Below are 24,226 nucleotides of genomic sequence, written 5' to 3' on the forward strand. Positions count from 1 at the left end.
GATGTGAAAGTCTGAACTGTTACTTTCATCTCTGCAAATCAAACCCTGTTGGATGTGGAGACAGAACTGCAACACACCATTTTTCAGTAAGCCTGTGACTGACCTGGATGAGTCTTGCTCAAACAGGATAACTGAGGAGATCCACAAATTGTATTTCTGTCTAACTCAAATAATGACAAAACATAGTAGATAGATATGAATATCCCATTGGGAAGAGGGTCTTGGAAAACTGCCTTTTCTCAATCAGTTCATTTCCCAAGTGAAATTCAAAAGAGCTGGAATTTCAGGCAACCACATTCACATCTGTACACTTATTTTTCAAGGCAGAATTTAACAGAGCTAAATAGCTCCAGCTGGGGTATTCTTCAGCACTTCCTATATCCTGCATAATGAAAGCAGAAGCCTTTGAAGTATCTGTGAGACTTTCATATAACCATTTGAACTATTTCAGACTTAGAATACTCAAGCAAGTACAGAAGACTGTGCAGAGATCTAAAGGGAACAAACAGAAGTATCTCTCTCTTTCCTCCAGCTTCCATAGGTCAAATATTAACCTCATTAACTAACTACTGAGTCAAAAGTGGGCTCTGATTCATGTTCATAGATAAGATTCAGTTGGACAAGTTGAAGCCAACTGCCTATCCAGCCGGTGTCCGTAGCTAGTTGCCTTGAAAACAGGACTAGCTGAATGGGCTATGCATCTGTTTCTCAAATCCCATAGTTTATAAACTGGCACTATAACTAACACTTTGCATTAGTCTATGAAAGACCAAGAAATTCCATCTGGGAATACGAATCACAGTAAAATTAAATAAGCATGATAAAGACAAAATTTGATTTTATTGAAAGAAAAGGACTACTCTAAGAAAAAATATCTCTCATAAAGTTCATATTGGTAAAAATAAAAATGAGTGAACAATTACATTGTAAGCTCAAAAGAGTCCATGAGTATCCTACATGAATAGAGAATTGTCACGGAGCAATAATTTTGCAAAGGTTTAACTCATCAATCAAAGGTCAGCAATTAAAAATTTAATATTTTGAAAAACAAATCTCTAACTTATAATGTAAAACAAGACAAATTCAAATGAGACAGCAGAGATATTTAGTAGAATATACAAACATTCATTCATTTCTAATTAGAAACTGAGTGACTTAAGTGAAACACATCTTTTCCATGAAACTCATACATAGCTACCAAGCTACTGAGAAAACGACTTAGCTGCTAAGCAGCTGAGACACACAAAGCAAGAAAAGAGGCAAGTGGAAAAAATTAATAAGGAACATCAAAGGGGAAACTAGATTTACATTACATCTGGGAACTTAGTACAATTTTACTACTGGAAATACTGACTAGAATGGAATTTAAAAGGCTTTGTGCAGTATACAATATTGCACTGGAGTGGCTTAGCTGGGAATATTTCTAGCTTTATTGCACAAGAAAATGAGACAGATTTCTCCTCCTTCGAGAAGCAACTCTTAAGAGAACATGACTATACTGAGTAACAGGACACTATTAAGTCCTCAAAAAGTCAGGTATAGGATGTTCAAATTCCAGCAGTCTCATTTTGTCTGGGCACAAGCATAGATATTTAAGCAGCACTGCAGTTGTTCTACAGAAGAAAAATAGAAAGAGTTGTACTGTAAAATTAACTGTAAACTAACCTATAGATCACTTTTTCAGTCTTACAAGGTCACTTTTCTAGTAGTTCCCATAGGCAATTGTACTAACGGGATAGTCTCAATCTATTGTCTTTCACACAGACAGGAAGTCACTAAATGAGCTTCAAAGAGAAATGATTTTTAACTAAGCTTTCTTTCCCCCCCACCCCCCCCTTTAATCCAGGCATGGTAGTAAGTTACAGTACTGAGTTATATTCCCTGTAAAGGTCTCTGAAGTAGTAGGTGAAAAGTTTTATGTTTGAAACAGTATTGCTTTTATTCACGTGATTTTCTAGGTTTTTTTGTTTGTTTGTTTGTTTTTACGGCAAGATAGATATTTCTCAGTATTTGATTTAATCAAATGATTACATTTGATTGTTTATAAATAAGCAGTTACAGAACATATGCACATACACAATACACGCATACACACAGAATCAAAGCATGACTGATGTTGGAAGGGACCTCTGATGGTTGTTTGGTCCAATCCCTGTTCAAGTAAGGACATCTAGAGCAGGTTGCCCAGGACCATGCCCAGGCAGCTTTTTTTACAAGGAGGGAGAATCCACAATTCATATACGTCAATAATTTCACAGCCGGGGAAATAGTTGTGACTTTTGCTGTCAAAATTTGAACTACTCTCACTGACAAATCACCATTCAATTAATACAAGAACAGTATAAATAACAGCCAAAGAAAATCTACCCAAAATATCCAAAGGAAGGAGTATGACAGCTAAAAATAAGTACTTTCTGAACCAAATACTGTTGTTGGTATGACAAAAGCGGTTATGTAACTATAAACAAAAATATTAACATGAGAAATCTCTATGTAAAGGGAAGTTATGGTAACCTTTAAACATCTGGTGTCCACACGTCTTCCTGTGCAATTTGAACACTGGCTGGGTAACCCAGTTTTTGTGCAACTGGTGGTTCAGAGGTTGCATTCCAAATTACAGACTGGACTTTATATAAACCCATTTTAATGAACTCAGTATACTTGGAGCTACAAATATCTCACTAAAATCTACTGTAAAATGACATGGGAGACCTTGCTTCTCATTTCTAAGTATCAGCCTTCACATTAGCACCAATTTCATCAACCAGCTGCAGCAAAGTAGAGAGGGGCTGTGAGTCTGAATCTCTTTGTCTTTTAGGGAAAGAAAATCTGGTGTCAAAGTCTGTGGGTTCCACACATCCCTATTGCATGTTCTGAAATCAGAAGTATACACTGGTTTAATTCAATTGTAATAATGATCAGAGAAAATGTGGTTAAATTCTGGTTAACTAGAAGAAATTCAGGAGACAATTCAGAGCTGCTGTGCTCCCATGATCATGCTGTAACCATGAAGTGTTCTCTTAATGGACAGCAACAACAGAAATTATTGCAGTGCAAGATATATGTGGCATCATCTATTGATCAAATGGAAGATGTTATTAAAGGTCTGATTTACATGCATAACATAACATAACACATGCATTACACATTTTATGTGTATCTAATACTTTGTCAGTGATGCACCTGTGGCTGCAAGTGATAGACCTGGATAAAAAATTAACCAGTTCACAAAAATGGTAAGTAGCAAGATCATGAGTAAGCCAGAAAGACATGGAGATCATTTATTGCCTGAGTTTTGAGGAAATAAATGAATATTTGATTCAGTGATGCTGAAAATAGTGTCCTGCATGCCTGTTTAGTAGGAAAATTGTTCTATTAGTGAAATACAAGAAAGCAGATAAGATATTGAGAAGGAGACTCAAGGGGGAAAAAGAAGAGGAAAAAAATCAAGCAAAAACATAAAAGAAATGAGGTAAATCCTCATCAGGTTGGAAGGGCACACTGAGAGATCTGCTTTTGGCATGCCTAAGCTAAAAATGCCATATTCCTCTTACAGAGCATGGAGGATTAATGCTTGCAAAACTGACAGTGAAACAGTACTGTTATACAGACAACAAGCCTTGATAGTTTATTTTTTGAGATGTGCAAAGTATGCAACATGAAAATTCATGTTAATATTTCACCATTCTCACCATCTTCACCAGAAGATTTTGAAGTGTTTTTCTAGTGTTAACAACAAATGTGAAAGGATAAAACATTATTTCTGTTTTAGAGAGCAAAACAGGAAGATCTAAAATCACTTGGCAAACAAGTTAGGAGCAACAGACCAAAGCATCTGTTAAACATCTCCTGCTTTACTGTCCAATTTAGTGCTGAAGCCAGTAAAGCATTTTTGACAATGGAAATTACAGTAATCAATTTAGTCACATGAATCTAGCTTCCTCTCAATAATTCATGATCATGAATGCCATTTACCACATTGCTTCCATAGGGCTACAAAGATAAGATGAATAAAACGAGAGGAAAGATGCTCTGAGACCACTAATACCGTTATCATATTCTCTTCAGACTTTCATTCTGTCCTCATTCAGTGCCCTCCAAATAAGGAATCTCCCTGTCAGAAAAGGCTAAGTTTCTGCACCAAAATCTAAGTAGAAACATAGAACCCCCGATCTAAAATTATGCATTCTTACCCAGGCTCATAATGAACTCTCAGATGCCTCTCTCCAGCTGTACCTTATTGGGACACTCACCTCTGTTTGAGAAGCTGTTTGTTGTCCTCAATGGTTATACTGTCAGCATGGTCCTGCATGAAAACTTCAAAAGCCTCATGACATCCAAGTGACATCTTTCCTTCTGTCTCAAGAAAAAAACAGGAACTGTGTCAGAGTGAATAAGAGGCAGAAATCTCACATTTCCTTTATCCCATTTTAGACAGATCAGCCAAAGCATCTTAAAGAACCTGGCAGATTATGCTCTGTTGCCCACCAACAGGAAAGAATTTTTCACAAAAGAACTGAAAAGTTTTTACCTGGCAAGTTAATTCTGTTTCACTTTGGAGAAACAAAATCTGAAAGCTTGTGTTGAATAAGTTCTATCTAGACTTGACTTTATGCAAAGTCAACTTTGTATAAAGTCAACTTAAATTTTTTATAAATAAAACCAATGTACGAAATTTTAAAGTATTGAAAACATTTTGAAGAATATTAGAAGGATTTTCACAACACCAAGCTGCACTTTGCTTCAGTATTTCTTTCACCCCTTTATCGTATTTACCCCAAGACATGACTTGAACATTTTCAGTACTCCGGGAAGAGAAAAACTGGAGATTATTTTAATTACATGTGTTTCATATTCCTCAGTGAATGTTATCCCCTTTCAGTAAATCAGATATAGTGGCTACAAAAATAGCTGATTTCTGCCACTTAGACTTTCAATATTGGATTTATTTCCTTCTGGCACCAGAAAGTCATGACATATTTGGCCTTCGAATCTTTTTTCAAAATACTACAGGAAAGTATTACGATCTGTATTATTTACCAGTTCTCATTGCTAAATGATCCACAGATCTAAATAAGAAGTTATGCATGACATTTAAAACAAATAAATAAATCAAAGCCTGTTTTTCTGTTTCAGAGCTATCATAGAATGTTTCGGGTTAGAAGGGACCTGTAAGATCATATAGTTCCAAGCCCCCTGCTGCAGGCAGGAGCACCACCCTCTAGAACAGGTAGCTCACAGTCCCATCCAGCCTGGTCTTGAATGTTCTGGGTTGGAACATCCACAGCCTTATCAGACAACAAGATGAAGTGTCTCATCACCCTTACAGCAAAGAATTTCTCCATAATATCTAGTCTAAATCTGCCCTCCTCCAGTTTAATGCCATTTCCCCTCATCCTGTTTCTACCTGCCTTTATAAAACGTTGCTCCCCATCTTTCCTAAAGGCCAGGTACGGGAAGAATGCTGTAAGATCTCCTCAGAGCCTTCTCTTCTCCAGGCTGAAGAGCTCCAGCTCCCTCAGCCTGTTGTCATAGAGGAGGTGTTCTCGCCCTCTGATCCTCTTTGTGGCTCTCTTCTGGACCAGCTCCAACAACTCCATGTCCTTGTGCTGGGGGCTCCAAAACTGGATACAATAATCCACGTGAGGTCCCACAAGAGCAGAATAGAGGGGCAGAATCACCTCCGTTGACCTGCTGGTCACACCTCTCTTGATGCAACCCAGGATACAGTTAACCTTCCAGGCTGCAAACACACACTGCTGGCTCATATTGAATCTTTCATCAACTGACATTCACAAAACTTCTTCTCAGGGCTGTTATCACACTAGATATCCCTCTGTCAAAGGGGAAATCAAATCCGTTGCTACAAGAGTACCAAAGTTTATTGGGAGTTTTGCTGTGCAAGAATTTCCTATATGATTTGTGCCAATGAATCACCATTACCAACAACCTACAAAGCTTGCAAGCTATTTTCCTGTCTATGTACTTCGCAATTTTGGTGTAAGTGGGGATGAGGCATATTAACAAAACATACCTAAAAGTTATGCCATGCAATTCATGAATGCTACACCTATTTGGGTCCTGATCAGTTTGCATGAAAAAAACTACATTTTAAGCTCATGCAGGACTATATTTTGCTGCGCCTCATGATGCTTATCATTTCAGAATTTCTTCCCCCTGACTTCAGTGAGATTTTTGTGGTATAAGATATTGTTTACACTGAAGGCTGGTAATGCAAGTTAGCATTCAGGGTTCAATAATCAGTGAAAGTTTTAAAACTATTCAAAGTATAGTAGAAAAACTTCCACTCTATTTCAGTTGAAAGAATCAGCACATCTGTTACTAATCTAAAAATTCTGAGTTGAAAATAGAACCACCAGGAATGTTTAAATGGCAAAGCATGTAGTAATGCTCCACCCTTTCTGAAGAAGAAAATCAAAGAAAGATACAGTACACTTTTGCCACTGCGAGATCCAAAAGAGTAAAAGGGTTTTGGAAAATATATTCTTTTTTTCTGCAGTGATGACCTGAGAATATAACGTTCATGTTTCAAGCCTCCATTGAAGAAAAGAGTCAGCTTTGCAAGCAGAATTTTATAGTACATTCATCCCATCATTGACGCTAATTTTTAGGGGCAACCTGAACTGACCCTCTGAAATTGCTTATTTTTTTTCAGGAAAAAGTTTCATTAAGTGCAGAAAGCCTTAATGAAGATCACATCTGAGCTTAAAATAAACAGTGAATCACAATTTCTTATATGGAATACACAACATGAAATATTTAACCCTTCTGAAAATGCTTTACCTTTGAGTAAGCAGCAGCACTAGGTTTGGAATACAAAAACTATTATAGTGCTTACTGCTTCTAGGCAGAAGTCTGTTAACCAAAATTAATGGTATTCTGATAATAGTTTTCCAGCATTATATTAAGGGGCAGCAGAATTGTACAGCTTAACAAAACAAATAAGAATAGATCTCTAGAACTCATGAGAATGGGAAATTTTCTGGTTCATAAAGTGCACTTCAAAAAAATACAGAAGTCTATGGAATAGTAAACAACCACAATGAAAACAATGAAAACAGTATCTTAGCAGCTTGAAAGAAGCATTAAGATTGTACCTCAGCCCAACGAGCATAAAACTGATACAGAATGCATATTGCAGCATGTAGGTAATAATGGAGAAAGTTAGAATTATAATAAGGGAATACAGCAATGTTAATACCAAAAAAAAAAAAAACCATTGCAAGAAGCATTGGAAGCTTGGAGAGGTAATATATTCAGTAATGATAATTCTGTGTGCTTGGTGTATTTTCAATTATGACATCTACACTTTCTCAAATGACATAATTTTATTAAATAGTTTTTCTCTAGCTGCAAACTGATATATATTTACTGCATTATATGCAATAAATTTAAGAGTAAAAGAATTGAGAAAACATTGATGATAGCACATCGTTAGCAAGGTTCTCGAACAGTTCAGCTAAAACACTTAGTCCTGTAGAAAACAATTCAACAATTTTCATTTTCTTGTACAAGCCAAACAAATTCAATACTGTGGCATGGTATTACAAAGTAAATATTTCAAAATTCTTATTTAAGAAAATCTTCACATACTACAGGCAAGAGCTATGAAATGTCATTGTCATTACACTGCAAATTGGAATAATCATTATCAACATAATTTGGATGGTTAGAAAAAAAATTCAGTTTTCTTGCAATAATACTTGTGAAATCCTAGTTGACATGTTGTATAAAAAAACGTGATAACTTTTGTACTAATTTTTTTTAAACTTTACTGTCAGGTTGTGTAAGTTGGTTTTAATGTTCAAATATTCAGAAATGTGTTCAATTCACAGCATGAAGTTTACAGCAAACTCGTAATTCACTGCAAAATCAGAGTTCAAATTTGGGGAAAAGTCATGTTTTGATCCACATTCTGGATTTGAATGTTTAATAATGTTCTCACTGAACTTTATTAATGTTCATTTCAGTCTGCACTTCTATCCAGTGCACTGCACCACCCTGCATATGAAACAAAAAGTCTCAGTGCAAGAGACTCCTCCAGAAAAATCTGCAAATTAAAATGATCCCACTGAGCTCAGAAAGGAGAATCACAATGACTACTAACAAGTGCTGACCTACAGCAACAAGAACAATAATAACCAAGAAATAGAAAGTGCATTGTAGTGTTCATTAATGGACTAAAGTCTTGTAATTAACAATAATTCAAAATAAACTGAGAAAAAAAAAATATAACAATGCTCTTGGAGGTGCCTTATTATTTTTTAAGGTGACATATAAGATCTTATCTTTATAAGATATAAGCCTTCATATCAGCAAATCCCCTGGCAAATATCACACAGCTTATTCTATCATTTAAGCAATTCATTTTACACGTTTATGTACTAAATGCTATTTACAGTCATTCAAAACAGCATTTAATGCCTTTTAAATTCTAAATGGAAAATACATATGCATAGTGTTGCACTGGATGCTCAAATGCTGGGAGAAAAAATATCAATCTGGATAATGTTTTAATGTTGAATACTATCCACTGGTATTATTAAAGGAATAATCCAAGTAGGTAAGAGCACAAAAGTAAAAAATCTAAATTATTTTGTTTCCATGAATACCAGACATGTTTAAACGCATTTAAGAGATGATGCTGATTTTTAAAGGTACCCAACAACCACAAATACTATTGGACCCTGTTTTGGTAATCCTAGATTACAAATAATAGACATTTTTCAAGATTTTATTCTAGAGACTTTTTCTTCATAAAGGTTTCATGGGCATCCACACTAGGAATGGCACTATTAGGCCTGACCAATTCTTTCTGTTGTTGTTGGTTGCTTGTTGAAAAAGAATTTATTTCTTAGAGTCAGAAGATCTTCATGAAGTTTAATGTGTAAGATCCAATGAAAATACTTGCATTGCTCTTTAGTTAAGTCTGGAAAATGGCTCAGAAGGTATCAATTTCATGCTACTGTTTGTGTTAGAAGATACTACAACCTGTCAGAAATAAGAATCACAGTCTATCCTTCATAAGTCCAACTTATAGCCAGATTTTGGTCCTGGTATGAAAGCTTTTGGGAATTCAAGCAGTTCTCACGACACAGGCTGTCAATTTAATTTGCAAAAAGAATTGGAAACAATTCTTTGGAAGTGAAGAATTGAAGATGCAATTTGAGCTATTTTGGGGGAGGAATATTAAGACTGTTGACAAAAACAAACTCTTGGGAATAGCTGTTCTGACTCCTCACAGACTATGTATTCTGATGATAAAAGCAGCTGTCCACTTTTCTGCCCACATATCTGTTCTGCAAAAATTTACATTTTCACAATGGAAGACTTTGTATTTCTATTTCTACTAAGTGCTCTGTCTACCAAAACTTTCCAGATTTTCCACTGAAATCAAGAAGAGCAAAATATCCCCTTGGCTCAAGGAAAGTTCCCATCTGAGAGCTGGGTGAAGAACTTCAGGATGACAGTTGGTACAACTTGTGAGTTTTTGTTCTTATGAAAAATGTTCCAATGGTCAACCTGCCCTTTCTTTTATCTGTTTCGGCTTATGACCAAATATGAACAAAGGAATTGTAGGCATTTTCAAATCAGAGTAAAGACAAATCTTCTAATGAGTCTTTGTACTAGAACTAAGGTGTTAGAAGTATGTATTGACCAACTGTTCAAAATGGGTAGAAGTTGATATAACAGAACTGGGGTAAAACCAAACGGCCATTCCAACAGCCAAGAAATACTAATAAACTGGAAAACAGACACCAATAAAATATACAACAAATACTTTCCTGCTCTAAAGCTCAGCTAAATTCATCATGATGATACACATTATATATGAATATCTTCCTTAGGGTGTACTTCAAACATGGAAAGTAGAAAAGTAGGTTGCTCATGGTACCCCTGCAGAATGGAACTGCAAAACAGTCTCTGGATGACCTGTAGACTAAATAAATTTAGACTCAATAAGAATGTGGTGTAATTAACTTTCTCTTGCTGTGGAGGTTTTTTTGTTTGCCTACATGGGAGAAAGAGGTAAAAGAAATGCTTTTTGAGTTTTGGTATGTTTATTGTGATTTCGCACATTGATTCTGCAAGTTGGACTGCAACGGCCAAGTGAAAATTTTCATGGAACTATTAACTCATTGGAGCTTGAGTTAATTAGCACATGCTCATACTTAGGCATTATTTTATCCACATAAAGTCAAGAGAAAAAGTTACATACAAAATAGTTCTGTATACAATATTTTTTAGATAGCAGTAACCCTTGATAGTGGAAATATATAACAGCAGAAGGACAAACTTATTCAGAACTATTTTGGACACAAATCAAAGCACCATATCTACTGCAATAATTATTTTTAGCAGGTACGTGATCACTGAAACTCTGATAAATACATACATACAAGTATACACATATATATAGAATAATGAAATATTTATACTCAGTTCATCCTTTGTATAAACTCATTTTAAAAGAAGATGAAAATTATTATTTTAAAATTCACAAAGAACATCACCAGCACCACCACAATTCCAAAAGGCATATGACTGCTAAAACCAATCGTGCTGTTTTTTCAGTTTACTTGCTATAAGAAATCTCAGATAACAACAAAGGTAAGAACAATATTTTTCATACTAATCCACTGTATATTTAATAGGCCCACTTGTGCAACAAAAGCCGCTTGATCTTAAATGGCAAACGACAGACACAAATTCAGCTTTATGCTCCTTACTGACACATCATAAGTCTTGTACCAGATTGAAACTCAGAGTGATCTCAAAGCAAAAAGATCAAAATTACTGAAATTATTTTCCTTTCATTTTTCTTTTCTGGAAAATAAGCATATTAGTTTGCCTGTTAAATGCTGTGAAGTACAATGCTAGTGAGAAATAAAATGTCCATGACTTCACCTGACAATACTTTTTTTCTAATATGCATCAGTTTAACAAGACCACTTTGGTCTATATATATATATTTTTTTTTTTTCAGTTATGGATTCTAATAATTTCACCAATTTTCTAATAATTTCACTGCTTCAAATTTGAAGATTTACAGCATGCCTACTTTGTGTTACTTAGTTATGTTTTTAAATTTTCTTTAAAGAGTCAATGGACAGCAGAATTATCAGATTCAAAAATAAGGACAGAGTTGTTCTAAGGGTGCAGATACTGAGAATCAGTGTCTAGTTAGTATGAACAAAATGTTTGCAGATATAAGCAGAGAGGAACAAAGTCACATACTTACCGATAAAATCAAGTTTTCATGTTCTGATACGAGCATTACTAAACATTTTTCAGCACTTCATATATGATAAATTGTATGTTTCAAAAGAGACAAATATTTTTCAGCTTTTTACAACCATTTACATTCAAGCTGCCTGTGAGATCATATCTGATTGTATAATACATATGTATAATGCACACTGAAATTCCTTAATCAGTAGGTATGAAGAGAAAGCAGAAATGCAGCATGGTAGGCTTGGCAGAAGTTCAGGGGGTGGATGCAAAGGAAAATATGATGTCAAACCCACAGAAACTTTAAGAGACCCACCCAATGGTGCTGCCACATCTGAATAAATAAGGTTCACTTTTGTCTACACTGTCTATTCAAGCTGTGAGATGTATCAAAAATTGAACATTATCAACCAACTGTGCCTTTCTCTCTCTTCAAACTCGAAGCCTCCTCTCTTAAGCATTGGGTTTTGCAAAAAAATTTTACTCAATAAAAGACAGGGCCAATATTTTAATCCAACATGTTAGAATGCTGTGATACTAATCTTTGCTTTTGATAATATTGCCGCAAAATTACCTTTAAAATATCTTAGAGAAGTAAAACTAATTTTTCTAAAGATTTCTACTTGACCTTTCATATGTTACTGAATCTCAATTCAACTTAAATTGTGTTAGTCGCTCCTGTAATTGTACATTTGCTGCTCCTGTTTAGACCTGAAAATAGGCTTTCATTTTTTTCATAAGATTGTCTGTCTTTTTCAGCTACACAGATGTTTTTTAAAAAATAGATTATTCCCAATAAAATTTCTCATCTACATATTTTAGGCTGTTTTGAGTGGCAGACACTACATTTAAATATTCCTTTTCAATGTATCTCTCATAATTTTAGAAAAATGACTGAACTGTGGGAGAAGAATATTTTAAGAGTTCTACCAAATGACAACCTACATCAATGGAATCATGACAGCTTGGACTAAATGCAAGTAAAGTTTTTTGTTAGGCACAAACTTGTAGGTACAAACTGTATTTTTGGTGCCTCAAGAACCAGCTGTGCCACCAGTCTTGCCGGTAACACCATAAACCACAAAAAAGGAGTGTTTCATTTTCAGAACAGTTCAACAGAGGAATGACGACTTGTTTTCCATCAATCTGGTTTTGGAAATATACTCTACTTCTAATTCCATATTACATTTTAGTTTTATTCTTTGTTAGGATAGTGAGGTTTTCTAAAGTCTGTGTGCTTCTATATCTGTGGCAGACAAGAAAAAAATTGTCTGCATTTGGTGTGCTCTCAATTCCTACCAATCTGGAGTTATCTTAAGATTTCAGATTATTAACTGAAGGATTGGAGTAACTGTTTCATAACAAGTGTTTTTTGTTAGTCTATTTGTCTGTTCATCTCAGTAGGAACATTTTAGTGCAAAAAAAAAAAAAAAATGGTGCACAGGAGAGTTAAGAGAAGTAACCATGACAGAGACTATTGTATGTCTTTTTACCATTCTCAACATTCTAGGTAACAAATTTTTAATTTGGTTTATCGACTTATGTCGAAGATGAATAAGTTTTACCAATCTCATTTCTTATTTTTTCTGGCAGCTGAAAATTAGAAATTAAGATACAAGTGAAACTTCTTTGTAGCAGAATTAACTTTGATTCTTCTTTTGCTGAAGCTTTATTGGAGCCTCTGAGAATGAACATGATAGTTTCTTTTATACCTAAGTCCAAAAATTAAGTATACAATTCCCTGCAACTGCCACGCTATATTTCAAACACTCAGTTCCTGAGGAAACATTTTCCTCCTTGCTGTAACCATTACATTACAGACAGCATCTCTTCTTTCTAATGCCATTGCTCATGTGTTAAATAACAGTGGTCAGTGCAGCCAGTAGATATTAGTTGTACTCTAACTATGGGCTCAGAATTGATCCTTCAGAAGGTTTAACTAGTCTACTCAAAACTGAAGGCTTCTAGGCATGTGACATTCTGTTGGACAAGCAGATAGTGAGGAAGGTTGTAGTGTAGTCAAGAAGTGAGTCCTTTGCATGTGTAACAAAAAATTTAGATGTCACCTGAGTAATTTTCCTCAGTCATTCACATATTCTTTAACACCAAACTTGACAGTAACGTGTCGAATTCTCTTCAGAAATAAGCACTTTGTACCTCATGAGTTACAAAAGGGGTTCCTTTTAGTGAGTCTGCATCTGGATTTGTCTCTAAGTAGTTGGTAGAACATTTGGTTGTGGTTAGTACCAGTACTTTGTATACCTATATTATAGATGTCTATATGTCTCCACTTTTATTTGTAATGGTTATGAAATGGGGATCAATTAAATGGTTATGAAAATGAGGTGGTTATTATGGACCCAGGAATTACACATATCAACAAAATGGCTAACCATTCTTTGGACTTCCCTCAGTTGTTCAAAGCTTTAAAATTCTTTTTTAAAAAAAAAAACACAAACGCAACACTTTTGTATGGATCCATCCTACTTTGAAGGAAAAAATGTCTATTTTAAAGGAAACACTGTCTTTGCACAAGGAGGGGGAAATATAAGAAATAAAAATTATGCATGTTATATACATCTTTCTGTAATCTAGTCTTACCAAAAGTGATTCACTTACTATGTGAATCAATGTTAACAATCCAGAAGTTCAAGGAGGTTTAAGCAAAACTATAATTTTCATTTTTAATAGAGCATTCTGATGAATGCCATTAATCATTTTTAAATAGTTTAGCTGAAATCATACTACTCATTAAATAATAGGATAAAGCACGGCAAATAGCTCTGGATTTTTGCTGACAATAATGATAAATAGCACACATATTAAAATTTTAAGAACAAAATTATGCAGTGTTATACCCATTTACTTTTAATAGCCTAAAAATAAAGCTTTCAGAAACAGATTCCTTCAGAAGAAAGATTAATTTTAACTTGAACATTCTTTAGATGCCTTAGAAAGTTCAGTTAAGTTCACATGGTTTTGAGTTACAGCCATTAGCAATCACTCTTTGCAATAAGAGAAATCTGGATTCCATAGAAATACTAAATTAATCAAAATAGAAAGGATTTTTAAGTAGAAACAATCCATGTGATAAAAAGCAAACAGCTCATCACATTTTTAGGATATCAAAGTGTACCTAACATCAAATCCTTTCCAAATGAAAACTGTAAAAAAGAATAATAAATTATTTCCATCCTCAACATTTTCACTTTTGTAGGAAAAAGCAAAGAATGAAGTATCTACCCTTTGTTTTTAATTAAAATTCTTTTAACTCTCAATAGTGAAACAATTGGATATCTCCAGTGGCACTGGATATTCCCGTTGATCTTAAGTGAACTGAATAATAAACATATAAGTGCTAATCTTACGGTGCTCTTGAGTACTGTGTCCAATTCTCCCATATACCAGAGGCCTGGACAAACTAGAGAGAGTCCAGTGAAGGTCCACAAAGATAATGAAGTGATTTGAGAATTTCTCCTGTGTAGAAAGATTGAGAAAGCTGGAACTGTTTAGCTTAGAAGAGAGAAGGCTCAGGGACCTTATCAGTGTACATGAAAATCTTAGGTGAGGAGGTAATGAAGGTGGAGCTACACTTCCTTCACAGTTATCCAGTGCCAGGTCAAAAGGCAATGATCACAAACATGAACACAAGTTCCCTCTGAACATCAAGAAACACATTTTTAGTACATGAGTGACTGAGCACTGGCACAGGTTGCCTGGAGAGGTTGTGGAATCTCTCCTTGAAGATATTCAAAAGCCACTTGGATATGGTCCTGGGCAGCCTGCTCTAGGTGGATTTGCTTGAGCAGTGGGGTTAGGCAAGATTACATCTGAAAGTCCCTTCCATAGAATCCATTCTGTGATTCTATGGCCTTTGTCATTAAGACCTGTCTGCAGCCATAAAACATGCTAGATAGTAGATATATACACCAGAAACAAACACCCCCAAATATTTTATCAAGCACTTCTAATTTTTAGTTAACAAGTTGAAATTCTTGAAGTTACAACGTATCACCAGAAAAAAGAGAAGGCAAGGTCTTAAGTCCTCATAAATAGGAGGATCTATTAGTTGAAAACCACGCAGTTATTTCTCAGAAGGGAAACATTCAGAAATGTCTTGATCCTTGAGATTCCCCAACTTTTTTTCCTTTTCTTTTCTTTTTTTTTTTTTTTTTTTTAAATTAATGTCCATATGTTTGAGTTAGGTACACTAGGAAGGCAAATTATTTGCTCCCCATAAAATACCAAAAGAAATAGTATACTTTGCCAAGCATTCCAAGAAACCAAGCAGGCAAAGATCGATGCAAAAATCTTAGTTAAGAAAAACTAATTGCAACTTTCAACATCATCTCAAAGTCAACAAATTGCTACCTAAAACACTGATATCCACAGGATTACTTATAACTGCGAGATCATTTTTATTCCTATCATGTGATTGTCTTGACAGTCTTATGATACAAGATATTCATGTCTCAATTCCACTATACTGCTTACAATGTTGCTTCCAAATTTCTCACCTCTGATGGTTACAATCCTAACTTTTTTCAGAATATTCATTTGCACATCACATTGATTTGATTTTATAACTATCAATTACCAAATATAATCTCTGTTTGGTATTTACTCCAAATGTTTTCATAATTCATATTTCCATATAACTTTCATTTAAAGAGGCAAAGCTTTATCTTTCTGTTTTAAAATATTTCCACTTTCTTAAAAAGTCTCTTTTTGCCTTTAGTAACAAAATCTCCAATATTAAAACACTTACAAATTTAATAAGTAAACACCTTATTCTTGAGCTCAGTGTTTACAACAGAAAACATGACCATTCTTCAGACCAATTCTGAAGAAATAGCTTTCCCCACCCACAACGGAATGTGATATCCCCTTTTCTTCATCTGATTAAAAACTGTTTCAATACCACGAGCATAATCGTGCTTAAAGTACATCATGCAGCAGTATCAAGTATTTGGCTTTAATCTATACAGATCTAGTCTGCTGCATAACTCTTGAGCAAGCATTTAGGTTAGTTAGCTACACTCTATCTTTGAGAAGAATTTATAAAATATCTTACTGCTTGATCATGCTTTCCTTTGCGTTCTGTCCCAAAACCATTGTTTAGGTGTCAACATAGTTCAAGAGTGGAATATTAGCTGAAGATATTGCTGTCCAACTTCACTTTCTGAATGAGGGTAATACGCACACTGTATTCATTGGTCACATACTGTCATCATACACATCCACTCAAGAGCTACATGCTATGCTCTTTCAGTGTTACATCTGGACATTGCCTTTCAGAGTAGATGGTCTAAATGTTATTTTCCCAATGAAGACAATTTCCATCACTTTATTTGAATTACAATTAAATACCCTTACTTTACCTTTACTTACATCTTCTTTGTTGAAAACTGGCATAGAATTCCTGGTATATATTAAGTAAATGAATTGTCTTTAATCCTTAATACACATACTGACACCACTTCTTTCTTTTTCACTCTCTTGCTGACTTGGGAAAACGAAGACAAGTAAAAACTACATTTTTGTAGAAAAATGCACATTTTTGGAATTACAACAACCTCATGAACAATTTTCTTCTTTGGTTTGGTTTAGTCTTTGTTACTTCTACTATATGAAGTACACCAGTAGTAGATAATGAACATGGCTCTACAATATAAATTATGCCAAAGACAAAGCAGCTATGGTGGGATAGAAAAAGTAAGGTCCACTGGATAACACACCAATAAGGAACCTCTCACTTTCACATTTAAATGTGTTCCGCCAAAAAAAAAAAAAAAAAAAAAATTGAAGTAACTCCCTACAAAATAAAAATGTAACATAAAAATCCTTTAGTTTCAGACTTTGAGACTACTATATGTTGTCGGGCATCAAACTTTTACAATAATGGGACATAAAACAGGTAGACATCTGTTTAAAAATCACAGTTCTGCCAATCTTACAACTGAGACTATAGGCTATATAGAAAACTATTCCAGTAAATGAAGAGTACATTACTGGTTTTGACAAGACAAAATTTTTAACGTATAAGAATGTCCTTTCCACATGGGAATTTCAACCATGGATGTATATCACATACTTACTGAAGAATTTTGCTGTCATAGTTTCACAGAAGAAAAGGTTCAGAGAAAACTTTCCAGCCACTTACCCCCAGTCCTTTGCCACACTGGCTAGCAGAATTGTTAATACATGTGCTAACTGTTCTTAGTCAAAATTCACTTTAGATAGCCAATTTTTGTGAATCTAGTAAAACCCAGAGAGGTGAACAGAGGAGAAGCTGTAGGTCTGGCAAGTATCAACAGTCAGGGATAGTAACTTGACATGGAAATAGGGATGTGTCTTAAACTTCAAGGAAGGCTGTAAGTAGGAGCCATATGTTGGACATAAATTGGACTACATGCAAGAGAAATAAACTCCAGCTGTATGTTTCTTTTGCCATTCTTCCAATATGGCTCTGACTCAAGAAATTCTAAGACAGAGTTGTGGCATTCTTTACATAAAAGTTCACAGGCAACTCAAAAATTTTATATACATCTTTGTATTTTAATACAAAATACAGTCAGATTCTGCTAATATGTCAATAGGTACAGAGAAAGAATCATGTACACTGAATGGAAAATATGTTTTTGTCAAAAACACAGTAATTGGCAACAACAAAGAAAAATACATCAGACTGAAATATTGTGAGGACAGTCCACCAAGTATTGGAATTCTAAAGTCAGCAGCAGAGTTGCACAAATGCAAAGGATCTGATACAAGGATTGTTTTAAGCACAATAGAGTTTGAAGTTTCCCTTTACCCATTGTTAGCATTACCAGAGTTAGCTGCTTTCTGAACAAGATGGTGGGTTTTGGAAAAGGATAAAGTACAGGCTGGAATTTGTATACACAGGAAAGATGATAGTTTGTTGCACTCAGTTTTTGTATGTTTTACAATGTTTTACTAGTTGATAAATAATTCGTCTATTTTACAGGGTGATAGGGTTTTTTTTTTTTTTTTTTTTCCCCAACATTTCTACAACATTTTAGGCTTTAGAAAAGCATTTTTTTTTTTTTCCTCCTGGTTATATAAATGAACAGATTTTTACAGGGTAACCATCAATGTACTTCTAACCTCCTAGCCTGACAACAAAGATGCTATTGTATGGCAGCGTGCACCAATATCTATCTTTAGGTACCTCTGCTTGGTATGACAGCATCTCTGCCCTGGCGATATCAAAGCAGAGATTAAAAAGAATCATTCTAAAGCCAAAGCACTACTGCAGAAACCTAACTGTGCAGATGTAATATTTTCTTAGTATAATACACAATGCAGAGAATACTCAACATATGCAACTTCCTGCTTCAGGGTAGTTAAAAAAACTGAGTTCATTAAAATACAAGAAACTAAACACTTATGTGTTTGAGTGAAGGATGGAAGGAAGTTGCACTAAGGTGTTACCAGAATCAACTGGGTTACCATCCAATCCTACATATCACCTAAATGCCTCTTTAAACTTCTGTGAATTCAAGCCGTGCGTAAATTATGAGCATAGAACTTCCTTAACTCTAGACTGAAAAATAGTATGTGGTAGCATTATAGTGTCTCTAGATTGTCTGGAAAAGAATGCTTGAGTAATTTCATGTACATTATACAAATATTTCTGGAATTCAAGTAAATACCCTTGGGCACAAGGCACTTATCACGGAAAATTCAGAAACATTCTTAAAAAAAAACAACCAACAGGATTTTAACAACACATCTGATAAGTAAAAGTAGTGTTTATAACTCTCTAAGGCTTAAAATGAAGATGTAATATAACACATGAAAGCTAAATTTCTCAACCAGTATGACCACTATTCCTGAAACCTCACCATGATGCAATTAATTTAACTTTTAATGAAGTTTCCATCATAAATTGACCCCAAAGGCAGGAAGTGCTTTCTAACCTGTACTTATGGGTTGCTGTAGTCTACCCTATTAACAGTAAGTTCTGCTGTCGTAACAGTAAATATTCATATTCAGCAAAATAATGGTTCCTCCTCTTTATGTTCAGCAACCTTTCCTGATGAAATATAAGTCAGGGAAAAATTTGATACTGCAGTGTGGTAAAATACAGCCTATGATTTAGCAACATCTATTTGCTTAAAATAATTCACATTTGTTTTCCAGAAACCTATTAGTGCATTGTTAGCAATTTCTTGTCCATTTCAGTTTTTGCCCTATTAATGTATGACTGCTGTATAAAAAGTATTTAATGTTTTACATTCCACAAGACCATGAAAAACTGTAGTGGTTACAGATCACTTACTATTAGATGGATATCTATGCTATTTAATTACACAGTTCCAAAAGTGATTTTCAAAGCTACATTCCTTAACCTACAAATGATATTGCACTGGCACTTTCTTCATCCTCAGGTACACTAATAGGAATACTTTTCAGAGAGACAGCTGACGTCATATGTACATACGCATATAGTTAAGAAAGGCAGATGCACTTGCCTTTCTCCTCAAACTGAACACTTAAGAAAAACAACATTCTTTCAATATTACTAGGTAGCCTTCATTATTTAAAAAGTAATTTTCTCATGTAAAAATATATATACAATGGCACTATAATTTCAAATGCATTTCATACCATCACTAAAAAAAAGTGCTCTGCAGTTCCTACCCATACTTATTTTTAGCTGCAGTTATTCTTACTACAGTCTCCACAGCATACAAAGAGAAAAAAAGTAGAAAGATAATTATCCTTACGTTGTTTAACAAACTGAGACAAAAAGTCAAGTAATCTTCTGTGTTCTCATGCATCTACTCGTATTTAATTTCTGTGTTTCTAAAAGCTAGCTTAATCAAAACTGATGGCGTTCTTGTCCAGCGATATCAATGACAAAGCTAACTGCTCACATTGACAGGACGCACCCATTGTCTCTCTCTGACTCAAAATAGTACACAGGTTTTCCAAAAATTTATGTAGTGTCAATAGCTTTATTAGGGGACTTCATTTCAGAAAAATTATTCAAAATATTTGAGTGAAATCGCATATTGCATGAACGCAATTCCCATCTCCCAATTCCTTTTTAATTAACATTTCTAACCTCATGAACTATATGATGAACATAGAATGAAGGATCAAAAGAAAACTTTCGCACTGCTACACTCTGTAGCTCAAATCTACTTAAGTCAAGACATAGAATTAAGGATGTTTTTGCTGCTTGCAAATCTATGTTCTGCAAATCTATCATTAGAAAGTTTCCTAATTTTTTTCTGAATGCCAAGTACATTAAGTTTTTCAGCAGCTTTAAATTTCTTTTCCTTGAGATCAAAAGGAGACAACATATTATGGAAATTCCACGTCACAAGTTTAATTCAATATTAAATGTAATGTACCTTAGAGCCAAGAGGACACTCATAATAGGCTTTAGTTAATGAAATAAACTTGCCTAAGTTTTTCTTTCAGTATTCCCCTAAGTAAACTAGTCCTAACACATCTAATAAAAAACTTTTTCCACCTATTTCTGAATAGCATTTATAACTGTTGTCTACTCCTTTCTGTACACTGAAAAATTAAAGAAAATTTCTCAAATGTTTAGAAAAGTTTATTTCCAGAGCTAAAGCTGACATACATGGAATAAAAAATATAATCATTCTACTAAGAGGAAGTTTCTCAGTCCATGCTGAGTACCTAACTCTTCTTTTACTCAGCAAGTAGCAATATCAGTGTATGAAATACATTTCATGTAGCTTACTCTTGGAAGTTACAATACATAACAAACTGTAACAAGAACTCCTCACCTGTGATTGTGTAGAAGTTTAAGCAGCCAACATAATCTAGATTTTTCACAAAACTACCCAAACAAATTAGCTACCAATAAATAGAAGTAATTTCAAGAACAAATGTGTTACAGAATAAAGGCTTCCAAAGCTTTGTATTGGTCTCTGCTTCTAATTCACTCTTACTTTCACAAATCATTCAATCTTCTCCTTGATGTCAGAAAAACAAGACTTTGCACTTACAGATAGCCTTTGAACATGACATTTCAAAGCAATCTTGAAAGATAAGCTACTCAAATTTATTTTACAATTGAGGAAACTGGTTCAGAGAGGTGAGATCACTTGCACAAGTTCACAATCTTACTGAAAAAAAAGCCTAAAATAAAAAACAGATGCCCTGTATCCCAGTCTGCATCCCAGGGAATATATTCAATGCAACGTATTGCTTCCATAACGTAATGGAAAGCTGTTTTTTTTAATTAATAATTTAGATACTATCTCAGCAGAAACATGCAAACAATAGTGAACACAATGAAAAACCATGATAAACGAAAAGAAAGTTCCAAGTCAGCTAAAAAACTTACTCAGACAATATATTTATCACATATATTCAGTAAGAAATCAGAAACATAGTAAGCTATTTAACAGAAGTTTATACATTATTTAGGAAATATTCTTAGTAAAAAGTGCGATTTATTTAGAAACACAAGGAGTGGTGCAAGTACTCAGTGAAACCAACTGCAAGCAAGACAACTGTCAGAAGTTTTAAAGTGACAATAGAGTACTTACAGAAAAAAATGAGAACTATAAAATGACAGGAGAATAAAACAACAGGTGGTTGCCTTAAGAGTAAAATATTGAAAGAAATATGAAAAAATAGAACAGGAAGGAAAATCTCCGTCCAGTCAAAGTTACAGTCCTCATCATTTATAACGTAATACATATGCACACTAAGAAAGGTATATGCAGTGACTATCCTTGCTTGTTTTAATTATTGCACTGAACCAGTTCAAAAGTTTTTTCCATTGTGCCTACACCCATTAGAAGCAATTTTTAACGATTTGAAAACATCACATGTAATCAACAGTTTTACTAAGTTGTTTCATATACAGTCTACTAATACCCAACTGAATAAATCAGAAGGTATATCATTAATTCTCCACAACTTGTGTATTTTGTATCTTTCTCTGACATTAAAATTTCTTCTGAATCACAAATGTTTACTTTCCTCTCTAAACTTAGGATTTTTCAATATTATTTCTAAGAAAATGGCAATATTTCAAGTTTCCTATCTGACTCCTTAAAATGTGACTCATTACTATTGCATATTTTAACATACAGTTATTTCTGAAATAGCCCCTAGTTTGATAAAATGATTTAAAAATCATTTGACACAAGCCAACTATTGAACTACCTCTTTTCAAACAGCTGAAAAAATAATCTATGATTTGACCTTAAGAGTATGAGCACAAGAATATGAAGAGTGTGCTTATATTATAAGCAGTCATCCAGCACTATAAGAAAGATTGCAGTAATTGTTATTGAAATACTCAGGGTATTAGCTTGGAGACAGTAGGAGAAAAGAGAAGGAAATAACACATTCAAAATCAGCAAGGTAGACTAGAAAAAAAATGAATTTACTGTAGAATAAGAAATAAATACTACCTGACTAGACAGATAAAATCGATATTTTTAGTATTTTATTACGTTACGTCAATTCATATCTCCTTTTAGACTGAAAATAATATGACAACATTTCTCCTCTTTCAATTTTTCTGGCTTTCACAGTAATAAATGTAAGTTTCACTAAACCTCCAGTAGGAAATATGCACCTATAACCTGTGTGGTCATACAGCATATACTTACACTGTGCCTGCTTTACAACTGCCTTACCAATAAGCACTAAATGCAGTTATAGTCAGACTTTTTTTATAGTATTATTACATGAAGAAGTTAATAATTTGAAAATATTAAGTTACATGATGGTTTTCTGACTGTACATAAAAAAATGAGTTTAATAATCTGGGCAATCCAATTTTTTGAAACTTTTAGTGATCTTTCATCTGTCCTTTAACATCCCTCTTTTCACTTTCTTTTTTCAAGTCTGCATTTTGCAAAAATGCAGATTCCAGGAAATGAAGTTACTTGTTTGGATACAACTGCCAAAGCCACTTCCTGTACGCATTTGGCAGAAATGTTTAGGTAAAAAAAGCCTTATGACATTTTTCAATCCAACCAAGATGGGCATTCCATTCAGCCACACAAAAACTCAATTTAGCCCCAGAATGGTATGCCAGTGTTAAAAATCTGAGTGCTCAAAGTATTACAGTCCAGTAATAATAAATTCAATTTTACATATATGTCAGGAAAAACAACATCAAACAGGTTCCAAGCAACAAACAAACTATTGCATCAATGATCTGCTATCAGACATAACTCCATTTTGGTATTTCGCTATTTCCCCTTTTGCTCTCTGTACTGCCTGACATGCAAATGCAGTGCAAAGAATAACTGATGTGAAGTCTGCAAAGAGCTCACTGATTGTAACATGGCTAACACAGTCATTGTTTTATTTAGCATTGATGTCATTACCATTACTAGCAGATGAAAAAGGATGATGATAGGAATGGTTTGATTGTTGGATTTTGTTAACCAGGCCTTACAAGTCCAACCTGATAGTTTTGTTTATTTTCTGTCCTTTTTTTATATGTATAAAAATATATATACAAAAAAGCTTTATTACTTATGTACATTAATTATATCATACATGTGATCCGAGACAATTTCTATTCACTCAATGCAGCAAAAAGTTTGGACACCCTTCTTATACAACCTCTGACTAAAAATTTCCTTAAGAGGCTACAATTAGATAACACAGCAGTTTAAATTGCATCTCTTCTCTCTCCAGCTCCCTTAACTTAAAAAAGTTCCATAAAATCTAAAGTGTGTCAGAGCTTTTATTTGACCTTTAGGTTCCCACTTGGTAGTTAATAGTTAAATCAAGGAAGGGAAAAGGTCACTTCAACTACTTTTTTTTATTTAATTTTGTGTCATTTCAAAACACATTACCATCTCTCGATGGTCATTTTCCATTAAATCATTTCACACTTTGTTCCATAGTAAGTCTTGCTTCCTTCCTTTCTAGGAATACAGTCTCTCTTGCTCCTTGTTTCATTCTCAGATTCACTGGGAACACATCTTAC

The 24,226-nt window shown here is 34.2% G+C and overlaps 1 protein-coding gene across 1 annotated transcript in view; it reads right to left on the minus strand.

The window, feature by feature from the left end:
- The window catches only part of KIF6 (kinesin family member 6), a 140,013-nt gene that overhangs the window by 50,528 nt on the left and 65,259 nt on the right, over nt 1-24,226 (minus strand). The window contains exon 14 of the mRNA XM_042821733.1: nt 4,254-4,356. Within this exon, the coding sequence (XP_042677667.1) occupies nt 4,254-4,356 (103 nt within the window). The remainder of the gene's footprint in view (nt 1-4,253; nt 4,357-24,226) is intronic.

Source organism: Centrocercus urophasianus, unplaced genomic scaffold, assembly GCF_019232065.1.
Source record: "Centrocercus urophasianus isolate 14NV4802_14NV808 unplaced genomic scaffold, USGS_Curo_1.0 seq_10, whole genome shotgun sequence".
In the NCBI taxonomy this organism is placed as follows: Eukaryota; Metazoa; Chordata; class Aves; order Galliformes; family Phasianidae; genus Centrocercus; species Centrocercus urophasianus.